The sequence below is a fragment of the Pinus tabuliformis genome, chromosome 6 (genome assembly GCF_031772625.1).
Source record: "Pinus tabuliformis cultivar Carrire ecotype Pingquan chromosome 6, CPIR1, whole genome shotgun sequence".
In the NCBI taxonomy this organism is placed as follows: Eukaryota; Viridiplantae; Streptophyta; class Pinopsida; order Pinales; family Pinaceae; genus Pinus; species Pinus tabuliformis.
Window position 1 is genome coordinate 1,313,604,003 of NC_142292.1, and position 13,079 is coordinate 1,313,617,081.

The 13,079-nt window shown below is 35.7% G+C and overlaps 1 protein-coding gene across 1 annotated transcript; it reads right to left on the minus strand.

Annotated features, from left to right (window-relative positions):
• Positions 1 to 9,340: 9,340 nt before the first annotated feature.
• On the minus strand, positions 9,341 to 12,813 carry LOC149263441 (putative glucan endo-1,3-beta-glucosidase A6). The gene is made up of 3 exons (XM_089387834.1): positions 12,669 to 12,813; positions 10,297 to 11,601; positions 9,341 to 9,479 (listed from the first exon to the last, which is right to left on the minus strand). The coding sequence occupies exons 1-3, from the start codon at positions 12,751 to 12,753 to the stop codon at positions 9,421 to 9,423; spliced, it is 1,449 nt and encodes a 482-aa protein (XP_089243960.1). The 5' UTR covers positions 12,754 to 12,813; the 3' UTR covers positions 9,341 to 9,420.
• Between the last annotated feature and the right edge of the window lie 266 nt (positions 12,814 to 13,079).

Sequence of the window (13,079 nt, forward strand, 5' to 3'; positions counted from 1 at the left end):
GTATTTTTTATTTACTTAGGTGAAGAGGAAGGTTTCTGTAGTTGTGTGCATGAAGACCTTGGTAAGTTTACAGCTGAGTGTGCAGGCCCCTATAGCTTTATGTTTAGGGTAGAAAGAGTTTGTAATAGAAGATATGAGCATAATAAAGATTGTTTTTGGAGCATTAAATGTGTATATGTGTGTTATTATTTACTTCTAAAATTACTATATGTTTGCTCTATTTATTGCATTTATTATGAAAATTACTTAATATATGTGTGAAAGTGGTAGGTCTGTTCAATTATATGATGTTATGAATGTTTAGAACAATCAGCGAAGAGTTTGAACCTGTTATCTGTTAGTTACTGTAATTTTTGGGTTTTAAGGGTTAGGGTTCGCAAAGGTCAGAATAAAGCCCTAAAAGTAATAGAAACACATCACATAGTCCTTTGGATTTAGAAACCTGGTTCTAACATCCCCCAATACTACCTCGAGTGAGACTGTAGCCTATATTACACAGGTTTTTGCTGAAAGGTTTAGTAGTGTAGGGTTTTGTTGGTTAGCACAGCTAACTTTGAACCTGGGTCCAATCCCCCTTAAGCCAACAATATCATATTTCACTATGTGGCCTGGTAAGAGAAGCGTAGGTTGGCATGCATGGGACACACTCTTGATACTTGGGGTCCACCCACGGGATACATACATGGGTCATATATGAAGGCCATATTGGTTCTAGCAGGTAGCAGCGCTACATAGCGACATCCCGTGAGGAGTAGGAGTTATGAGCTCCCCGTATGGTTAGGGGGTCTAGGGATTTGGTTGGAAAGTGGATAACTCCACTTTGTGATGAGCAAGGTCATGGTAGAGGGTGATCCAGTTCACCTTAGGTTTGACAGCTTGGGGATCACCGAGACCTCCACTTCACAACAAGGCATACTTATTATGTTCTTTCTCAGGGTTGAGATTGGTAATGGAGGGGTAGATATTGACATCATGGAGATGCTTTCACATATTATTTTCCACTAGACGCCAACAAAGGAGGATATAGTCCGTGCACAATGGGGAGTGTGTCATAATCAGAGTAGCGTAACGTCAACATGGTGGAACCTCTTTGAGATTAGCGAGGAACTCGACCATTACAACACTTAACAGCCAATAACCTTTAGGGATGAGCTAGATACTACAAGGGGAGATCATGAAGATATTACATTAGGCTTTAGCAAGTCACTGATGGTGCGGGGAACTTCATTAGCATGGCAGGTTGGTCAGCAGGATGATATCAGGAGAATCTCATATGAGCGAGACGTTATCTCTACAAGGATTGGTTGGTATCTTTAAGAGCTTACTCTTGGAGTGAATGGGATGGACTACATGGTAGGGAAGCTTCATGAGGAGTTTGATATAGTGCCACATTATCATGATCCCCTACTCATCGATGGTATGTAGAGGGATTCTGGTAATTATACCGGGAAAGATAATGAGTGGGGCATGGGGAGATTCATGTTGGATAGGATTTCTTGGGATCCTGGTATTGAGGGATTCCTTCATGTGAAGATAGTGCAAAGGTCAGGGATGATTCAATGGCACACCTGGGAACATGGTACATTTTGTAGTGACAGTGGGGATCAACAGCTAGAGGGGATGCTCGTTTAATCATTGCTTGAGGAAAAGTAATTTTTGGCGGGGAGGACTATAATATCCCCAAAAAAGAAAAAATTTCATAGGATTAATGAAGTTTATTGGGGTGGTGCTAAGCCTAGAAACATTTTGTAATCTAGGCATTGGAGACATTTTGAGTACATGGGGCTTAGGGGAAATAAAAAAATCCAACCTTAATGAAATGTGGGGGCCACCCCTCATGGAATATGCACCCCTTGGAGAAAAAGGAAATTATGTGGGAAGGGGGTTGAAATAGTTGGATATGGGACCCATAAGGAAAGGTGAGGTAACAAATATAAATAGGGGGTTGAAGGGAGCATAGAGAACTTTTTGATAATTTTTCTTTTTCCACGTTATTGCTCAAGTTGTTGAACTGAGTTAGAGGTGTCGTTTAGCACCAAAGATTTCACAGCGGAAGTCTCACCCTGTTCTTTGGTGGACCACGACTTCCAACCTAGGGAGGAAAATTCTTCTCATATATTGTAGCTGGGAGGATACCACGCAGTAGCACGAGTTTTTGGCATCAATGGGACACAGAAAAGGGAGCTACACATGGCTTGGAGGGGTATTGTGCCAAAGGGAAAAGATTTGTTGTTGCTGGGATATTTCCTCATGTAAATACTTACCAGAAGGAGGGAATTTCTAGGAGAAGCAGTTCCTTTCTCAACAGAACGAATTGGTGTGGCTGGACCTACGCATTTTTCCCCAAAGCTATGCAAGGTGTTGTGAAGATGCTTGTGGGGAGGCCCGATGAGTGGGATTAAGGAGATATGATTGTTTGGGATTTGATTGGAGGGGAATTAGAGGAGATTTCATTTCCTTTGAGGAGTAGGAAATGCTCCAACTATAACAGATGACATTTTCTAGTAGTAGAGGAGGGTCAATTTTGGAGTGTCAAAACTAGGGAAAACCATTTATGGGATTTTACGGGTTTATTGAGGAGATGCTAGGATTCATTTGGAAAAAAATTCTAAGTAATCTAGAGGGCTCAAACAGAGGTCTCTTTCCAACCAACAGTGCAAATTTCAAGGCCAAATTAGAGCATAAAGGAGAAGTCACTTCCCATCATCTAGGCACCTTGTCTTCTCACCTGGGATTTGTCTAGCTTTCCTTTGGCAAGCCTAGATGCACTTGTTCTTGCCTATTATACTCCTATCATGATATATAATAAATGGCTCAACTTATTTGGGAATAAATTGTTAATGTGTTGATATTTTGCGATGTTTTGATTTTTGGTTGCAGGTGAGAAATTTATGGTTGTTATTGCTTAATATTTCCATTAGGAATATTACACATTCTCTTGATGTTTTGAAATTGTTTTGCCTTTTAGGAACCTCAAAATTTTGTTGATACTTAATGTTGTTTGCATTATGTGTGAATCCTTTGAGATTATATGCATAACTTCTTCTTCTTAATGAATTTTTTCTTGCAAATTCATCTTGATTTAATTTTTTTCTTTCATTGATACTAGAGCTATGAAGAGTATAACTCTTTAGGGCTTTCATCATCTTTGCATTTCAGCTTTTCAGATCATGGGGTGCCTCTCCCCCAAAATCCATTTCAATCTCTTAGATATTGAGGGCCTACCCCCAAGATCAGGATCACATGAGGTCTCACCTATATAGCCAAGGCTTGATCTTTCAAATGGAGACCTTTGGAAACTAAGGATGTTATATAATACTTGAGAAATTTTCAAGTTCTTATTGAACAACTTCATTTCTCAATAGGACAATCACTTCTTCAAACCTTTCACAAACTTCTTCTTTCTTCATCAGCTGGATCTTCATAGTCTATTCTACTCTCTTTGCTTCTTCTAGTTGAACTTTTAGGGAGTTGACTTCTCCTTCATGTCTCCTTTCTCGTTGATGAAATTTTTCTTCAAGCTTTTTGAGGTCCTTAGATATTTCTTCTTCTTAGAGCCTTAGGAGAACAGCTTCTTTCTTTGTAAGGTCAAAATATTTATTCTTTCCTTCAAGATCTTTATTTTCTTTTCTCAATCGATGTATTTCTTCTCGAGTAGACATTAGTTCTTCTTCAAGGTTTAGTTCAACCTTTTCTTAAATTTGTTTTTTATCTTCATTATCTTTAATGTTGTTGGTGCCTTCATCTACTTCCTTTGATTCATGATCATGCTTGTGTTCTTGTTCCACGTGCTCTAATTTAGCAAGCACAAAGCTAGATTCTTCATGGAGTTTTTGTAGTTTTTCCCAAAGTATTTTAGCTAAAGAGAATTGACCCACGTTGCTTTTTACACAATCTGATAGACTACTCAGAATTACTTCCATATCTTTTGTATTGTATTCTTATGAATCCTTGGTTGTTTCTTCTTCATTGACAACTGATTCCCATACCTCATATCTTAGGGAAATCAAATACAACTCTATTCTTTTGCTCCATAGTATATAATTTGTTCCATCGAAAAATGGATATTTTTCAACCTAATTTACATCTTCTTACATGACTGGGGAGGAAATATATTTATAAGATTTGAAGCCTTTGCTTTGTGAATTTTCCATTTCTGTTCATAACATCCACATTTTAGTTGTTAGGATGTGCTTGAAGTTACTGACTTTGATACCAATTGTCAAAAATACTAAGAGGGGGTGAATCAATATTTATTTACAATTGTTATATTATTTTAGTTAATATCACTAATTAAACCAGAACACAATATGTACAATAGTAAAGCAATTTTATTAATAAAATTGATGAGGACTACAATCTTATTACAATAAGCTAGGCTCCAACCTGTAAAATAAAATGCAAACTCCTTTAAGGCTCCAACCTTGCTCTCAATGAGGCTCCAACCTATTATGAGGACTCCACTCTTCAGAGACAATTCAGGCTCCAACTGGGTTTCCTACAAGACTCCAACCTTGTATGAGGACTCCAATCCTCTAGGGGTCCAAACCTTTCTACTTGTGTCAATCCTTTAAGGTTGCTTCAATATGATTTCAAGACTTCATTAAAACTTCAAATAGTTCTTCAAAATTCTCCAAGATAGGTCTACAAAGTGTTATCCAACCTGCCTCTACAGAAACTTCAGGTCTACTTCAACAAGACTTCTATGTTTGCTCCAACAAAACATTTCTTCAAGTGTTGATCTTCAACTATTCTCCAAGGATGTTTTCAACAATCTTCAATTCTCCAAAACTTTCCTTCTTCAAAAACTCTCCAAGATCTAGTCCACATGATTACTTCAAAGACATATCTTTAATCTCACTTCAATAATTCTTCAAAGCTTCCTCCATTAGATCTCTAAAAAATCTCTTAAGATTACCCTCAAGGGTTTCTCCAAAGGGTCTCCAAGATACTTCAAAAGGTTTCTTCAAAGGAGACCTAAATCTCCTCAAAATACTAACCCAACAAAGGTTCTTCAAGGTTTCTAGGAGATCTTCAAATTAGGTTGCTCTGTGAAATGTTCCAAAATGGACTTCTACAGTGATCCACAAAAAACTCCAATGATCCAATAAATTCTTCAAGGATATGTTTACTACTGCAAAACTCTTTAAGATAAATGCTCAAATGGATCCACAAGAAGGATGCTCCAAACTATTTCAAATATGTTCCAAAAAGAGCTTCAAGGATATTTTAAAGATGACTTTATAGTTAACACAACTTCCAACTTCCAAACAACCTCATTGTTTGTCTTTAAGGAGGGACAATATATGATTCAAGGAAGTGTCAATATCTACTCTCAAAGTAGGATAATAAATACTCTAAGGTGAATCCAAAATCGATGCTTTATCTCATCCACAAGAGGACAGAGACTGTGATATATTGCAGGCCTGAGATCAATCCTTAAGAGGGCCAAACGCATGTTATGTTACATGTCTCCATAGGCCAAAATTTTAGAGGTTTGCTACAGATCTTATACAAGGATGAAATTACAAAGATGTGCCTCAAGACCAAGCCACATAAGGTCAAATTTTATGCACATGTCAAACAACAAAAGGGATCGAGATCTGGACCAAGAGAGGGGTCAAAACTCTTTCCCATTTAATTCCAGAACCCATGAAAAGGTCACAAAAAAATATGACCAAAACCCTTAACCGAAAATAGAAAATACTACCTAAGAATTCTATTCAAGTTATTCCTTGGCTCATGAGCTATGAACCTCTTGCTTCAGATACGTATACTTCATTTTCTTCCTCAATAGATTTTTTTTCGAAAATGGAGGACACATAGGTTTTATTTATACTCGTTTGACCATTATGAATAAACATGTATGTTTGGAGTGTCGAACTCTGCATCTGGAGCCAACCTATGTGTCTATTTTTAATATTTATTTTGTGTGCCACATGAGAATGTGTCAAACTCTCCAACAATAAAATGATCGTGAATGGCTTGGATATTGTTGCTAAGAGAGGAATACTGATTGTAAACGCATTCATATTTTCAAGAGTTTATTGGTGATATTCATGATCTCTTCCATAGAAATTAAAATGAGCAGAAAAAATCCAGCCTTAAGGAAACCCTCAAATAGCTCAATGGATTTTGGATTATGGTCGAAAAATACCAATATTTTTTTTTTCATTGTAACAGTGGCACCACAAACTTTGGGATCAATTCTATCACCAAATAATCCAAATTGATCTTGCATATCTTGAATATGTGCCATATAAATAGTGATATAGAAAAACAATCATTTAGAATGCATATAGTCGATTCCTATAATAGAGAATCCTTGTTCCGTTAGAGGTCTCATATAAGTTCTACAACATAGTCCAAATCTTACAAGAGCTAATCAAACTTCTAATTTGAGGAATTATCCAAATCTTGCAAGAGCTAATCAAACTTCTAATTTGAGGAATTAATGTGATCTGCAATATTAAATCTTATAATGTGCAACACATCTTCATCATGTGCCATAAACTTTACTAATTCTACAACAACAGTCAAATTTGTCTTCAACAGATCTCAATATAAAATCAAAGGTAATCTCAAGAAAAATGCACTATTACAATGAACCAAAATTCTAAAAGAAACGTTATTTTGGTTAGGATCTACAAATAGCTGCCAAGCAATCAAGCAAATGTTGCTTTGTAATTCCAATACTTCAATATATTTGTGTTGTCTAATTGATATCAAAGGAGACTTATGATGGTATAACTCTATTAAATCACATGATAGAGCTATGCGTATTTATGGTTTCTTCATCTTTGTCAATGACCCATTCACCCTCTGACATCAATGGAAATCCCTCCAACAATCTCCCCCTTTCTCATTGATGGAAACAAGCCTAACTCTCCCTCTCTTCATGTTTCTTTTCTTTTCCCCTTTGAAAACAACGGAAAAAATGGATATTTTATCAGTTACTCCCCCTCTCATCATGCAACCCCCCCTATCTAAATGATATCCTTTCACAAATGTCGTTGTTTGGAGACTATGACATGTGTCATCTAAATTGAATAGACATATCACCAATGGTTTATGACATTTTCAAATTTGAGTTAAGGTGGTCAAATTTCTCAAGCTCTTCCAATTCTATTTACACATCCTTGGTGTGCTAACCCTCACTTCTCCCATGTTGTTGCATCTTTCCCTTACCTATTATAATATCCCACAAGTAGTTGTATAAACAGGGCAGAATTGGGTCATCAAAACCATATATAGCTAGCCCATGTGTGAGAAATCCCTAGGCAGATATCCAACTGCTGAAAATTAATCAGCATAACTGCTGGATTTATAGTTGTTTGACCATTGTGAATAGACACGTATGTTTGGAGATCTGACCTATGCATTTGGAGTTGACCCATGTGTGTGTGTGTTTACTATTTACCTTTTGTGCCATATCAGAATGTGTCAACCGCTCCAACAATAATGTGATCATGAATAAGTTAGATATTGTGCCTAAGAGAGGACTGTTGATTATAAACGACTTCAAATTTTCAAGAGTTTCTTGGGCCATTATCTCTTCTAGAGAAATCAAAACAAGCAGCAAACATCCAGCCTTAAGGCAACCCTCAAATCCCTCAATGGATCACAATTGTTCTGCAAAAATGGAAATACTAATTTTTGTCATCGTAGCAGTGGCACCATGGAATTTAGGATCAATTATATCACCAAATGCTCCAAATTGATCTTTCACATTTTGAATTCACATCATATAAATGATGATATAGAAAATCAATAATTTAAAATGCATATAGTCGATTCCTAGAATAGAGAATCCTTGTTCTGTTAAAGGTCTCATACAAGTTCTACAACATAGTCCAAATCTTACAAGAACTAATCAAACTTTTAATTTGAGGACTTAATGTGATCTGCAATATTAAAACTTATAATGTACAACACATCTTCATCATGTGCCAGAAACCTTACTAATTTTGCAGTGACTTGTGAAATTTGTCTTTAATGGATCTCATTACAGAATCAAAGGTAATCATAGGAATAATGTACTATGACAATGAACTACAATTTTGAAATAAACATCAATTTGGTTAGGATATTCCAACAAATATCAAGGAATCAAGCAAATGTTGCTTTGTAATTCTAAGACTTCAACATATTTGTGCTCTCCAAATGATATCAATGGAGCCTAAGGATGATATAGCTCTATTAAATTGTGTGATCGAGCTATGCATCTTTAGGGTTTCCTCATCTTTGTGGCCCATTCACCCTTTGACGTGAATGATAATCCTTCAACACCATGATCATTCTTGAGTTCTTTTAAGAGGAAAGTAGTAAATGTTTTGGCATTGTTAATCTTAGGTTAGTTAGTTTTCATTTAAATTGAGGTTAACTTGTCTCTTGATATTAAATATAGTTTGTATTCCCCTAGAAATAACCAAGCCAAATTTCTCTATAAAAATGTAATGAATTGATTAAAAAGTAATACAATTTTTATATCAAAAAAATTAAAAAAAACATACATTTTACAATTAATATATATATATATATATATATATTTTTCAAATTATAAAATTCTTAACCCATTAAAAATAATTTAAAATCATATAATAACACACAAAATAATTTAAACCATATAAGAATACTTCATATTAAACACTCGAGAAACTGGTGGTCTTTCATTAACCTGCTATAATTTTAATAAAATTATTTATTTATATATTTTAAAATAAAATAAAAAATAATAATTAATAATTTTTAAATAAAATTATAATATAAAAATTATTTTAAAAAAATAATAAAATTTTAAATTCAAATATAATATTATGTATATTTTTATTTTATTATTAATGATATGGTATAATAATTTTTCATATTTTTCATAATGGTCGCTTCTAGTTAACTAAAATACTTTTCGAAACATATTTAATATTAATGATAAAAGTGCTCGAAGGATCCATCAACCACAGAATTATCAGGCAAGGATGTGCAAACCTGAAAAGCCTTTATTATTCAATAAATCATTCTAAACAGTTACAATAACAGAGAATAACAGTTATGGTCAGAAACAGATGTAATCAGAAAGATGCTCACTAGTTTAATCGTTTTTTTTGGATTTTTGTCCATAACACTAGTCATTGTAATTCATTTACATTTGAAATTATAATTTTAATACTTTTGGAATTGTATTTTTAAATATATCAAAAAATAATTTTATAACGTATTAATAATAATATTTTGAAAACTATACAACCTTAACAATTCTCTTAAAATTTATACAAATTTAAATAAAGCTTAATAAAAAATTTACAAGAACAGAAAGATAGAATTACAAAAGGGCTACGTGACAAGTTGCTTTAAGATAGCTTCTAAACGACTAAAACCGAGGCAAATACGGCTGCGCTCAGCATTTCAACGAGGAAAAGCATTTCAACAAAGCACAGACTTCTGGACACAATCTACGAATTCGTATGTGCAACTCCCATGACCTGCAACATTAAAATTACACAAATATTCAGCTGATAACAAACCCATATTTGAAAAACCACTCTGAAATCTTGTTGAACCAAAAAATTCAACCCCAAAACATGCAAACGATTCAACCAGTTCTAAGTAGCAAGCCAGATTTATGCAGAGAAGATGTATATGACGACTTAAAAGTGAAGCAGATTCTTGCCAGAAACAAACACGTGCCCAAAATTTGAAGGGATTTAAGCAGGAAGGTAAAAACATCAAGCTTAAGAAGCCAAGCAGATTCAGCTTCAAACAAATTTGTCTGGCCTTAAAAGTTAAAGAGATTTATGTCGAAGATATTGTTGAATTTCATTTGACTGTAGATTTTCTAAAAATATTTCCAAATTTGATAGATAAAAACAAAGTCAATTGTTTGAGGTTATTTGAAATATTGTTAAAATCTATCATCCAAATATTCCTAAACCTATAATCCAAATAAAAATAGCCCTAAAAACAGATTCATGCCTAATTGATATCAATTTATGTCTGTAGCAAAACCCGATTCAAGCAAAAAGAAAACATACCTCACACATACTCCAAACAGTACTTCAGATTCAAGGTGAAAGCAAAGGAACCTGGCCTAAACAGTATAGCAGATTCAAGCGAAATGCAAACATATCCAACCGAAAAAAACTATCAAGCAAAAAACAAAGATCCCAAAACATAGTTGATATATGTCAATAAGAATTATCGTAAGGGCAGACAGGTTCATACTGAAAAGATCATCAGAAACAAACAAGCAAAAGCAAACAAGCCATGGATAAAGGTACAGATTAGAATAATTTTACTTACTGGGGTCCTCTGTGACTAGTTTTGCAGTTTTACCAAAGTCACAGCCGGAATAAAAGTTCTTGAATTGCTGCCAATTACTGTTGAATGCATAGGATGCATGATTAATAATCGTGTTAGGCTCATAACAAGGCTCCCCTGGCTGGATGGCACCGCAGGTGTTGTCTCCCTGACTGCAAGCAGAATCAATGGCGGACTGCAAGGCAGAAACATCTGCATTAGGATCTGCAACACACCACAATTTGCCCTTGTAGGGTGGAGGCGGAGGAGGGAGAGGCCCATAGTCCGAATCCTGAAGCTTCCCAGTGAGATCAATCTCATACATCAAGTTTCCATTTGGATACACAAAACCCCAATGCCTCTCAGTCCCCGGTCCAGACTTTTTATCCTCATCATACAATAAAAAAATGTATGTGGGGATGAATTGATTGGGCCTGCGAGGGGTTCCCAGGGGAGGGTCTGCAACCATTCTCCTTATAACCCTCCGGTTATAAAGGGCTGCATAATTAATGTTGGCACCTAACTGACTAATGTCACCGGCATTGGGCCATCCAGTTTCAGCTATGGCCAACTTAATGTCATCATAGCCCATTTTGCTCATTGCAGCTACAACCGCATCAAGCTGCTGGTCCAGCATATTGGTATACACAAGGCCATTGGGGTCAGTGTATTTTTTGTCATGTTCTCCAAAATTGGCATATTCCAAAGATATATCTTCAGGATCAAACAAATAAGGAAAGTAAGAATACACATCCATAAAAAAGTAGGAATTCGTTCTATGAAGAAATTCCAGCATGGGTTTCATCACAGTTTCTGCAATATCATCCCGAAAAGTACCAGCTGATGGAGGAAATGCTGATATTGGAACTGAAGATCCAAGCATATCCATGGCCAAAGGGGTTCCAACATTGATATGATCCAGATTATAATTAACCAGAGCTTGCCAGATGCTCTCCATAGCGGGCACTAGTTGGTACCAGGTCTGTTTGTTGTAGTAGTCTGTTAAAATTTCATTCCCCACCAGGATTATATTGATCTCGGTTGCAGGATAGAAGGGAACAATATTATCGCTGACCCATTTGTCTGCGACTGACTGGCTGGCCGAGAGACCAGCAATATCTTCATTCCTAACCATCACAGAGACCTTAATGCCGGTGTTAGACAGCGCCTTAAGGATTACTGGGTTGGTACTGTAGATTTTAACCCTGCCAACCTTCAATCTCTGGATCAAGTCAATAGTTTCTTGTACAGAGGGCAGGTTGTCACCAAACTGCCCATAAGCGACACCGATTGAGTAATCCTCTGCATCTGTGCAACAATGACAAAAAGAAAAAGATAAAACATCGAAAAACTAGTAAAATTCATGCAGGAACTGTATATAATCAAATACATAGTAATGCTAGTATAAGGCATAACAGAGCCATGGAATTTTATTGAAATGGTTGAAAACAATTGAAACACTATGGGGTCAAATGTGAGCTCAATCCTTTAAATTTTCAGAAAAGAAAGAAAGCCCGTTGAATAACAGGAAAAATGTAGAATATATTCTTTTTAAATTAAGTAAACTGAGGAATTCTTTTTTTCAACGGTATCCCAGACACCCTTGCACAATAGAAACTAGCGTGGATAATCACTACTGCCTTCCAAGAACGAGATCCACACGGTAGCCAGACAATTTCACTGTAAAATCACGGTATTTTAACAGGTAGACTTGATTTAGTGCAGAATTTTTTCAAGGGCAACCTGATCAACACAGTAGGGGCATTCAGAGGGAAAACATTGGAAAACCATGAGATTTACTTGTATAGATTATTGGTTGAAACCAGGGAAACCTATAGGAAAATATATTCTAATATCAACAGGGAAAAAGATAAGGGAACCAGAAGTAGATATATGTGAGTACGAATAGATCGTTAATTGGAGTTTTTTAGGGTGATTGCGTTAATGCTATTATCTTTCCCACTTATTCAAATTTTGGCTAGTCATATGAGGAGCTATAATCCAGACTAATATATCTGTAATGGTTTTGTGCTTATGAATCTTATTGTATTGATTTTGAAGATTGTAAATTCTAAAATGATTACACATTGACACGGTACAACTTCACTCCAACCCTCAAACTAAAAACAGAAATTGACTTTTTTCCTCTTAAAATAATGGGTTTTTTAGTACCCATGGGGAAAAATAAAAAACCCATGGATTCTCGTCCAAGTTATTTTCCCTGAGCGGATTTATCCAAACAAGCAAAATCAATGGCTGTCAGAAATCCATAAGCAAGAAAAAAAACATCATTGTATCATACAATAAGCGAAACTTGTGAAAATAAGCGAAGCCCAAGTGATATTAAAAGAAAATATACATGAATCACTACTTACAGGCATGGATTATGACTCCAAGAATGGCCAACAGGAGCCAGAAAACCTTTGCTCTTGGAGTTGGCATTGCATCAGTACTTCCCATTACATGAATAATTTGCAGTACCGAAAGCAGAATTTGTTAATTTAAAGAACCGAACGCAGAATTTATGTTACGTAATGCCTTTGACGTAGATAATCTAATCCAATACAGTTATATGGGGGACCTGAGTACACCCATCGGTTAAATACAAAAAGCGTAGCAATGAGCGGCCAATGGCCCATGAAACGCTAAAGTCCTATAAAGTCCTATAATCACGGGTCTGCATAAGTACAGCCGTTATCGTTTACTATCGCTGCCTATTTTGGGATTTGACCTAAAGGGGGCGGATATTCTGGCTCGCCTGTGGGAAGTAGGCTCAACGGCCTGCT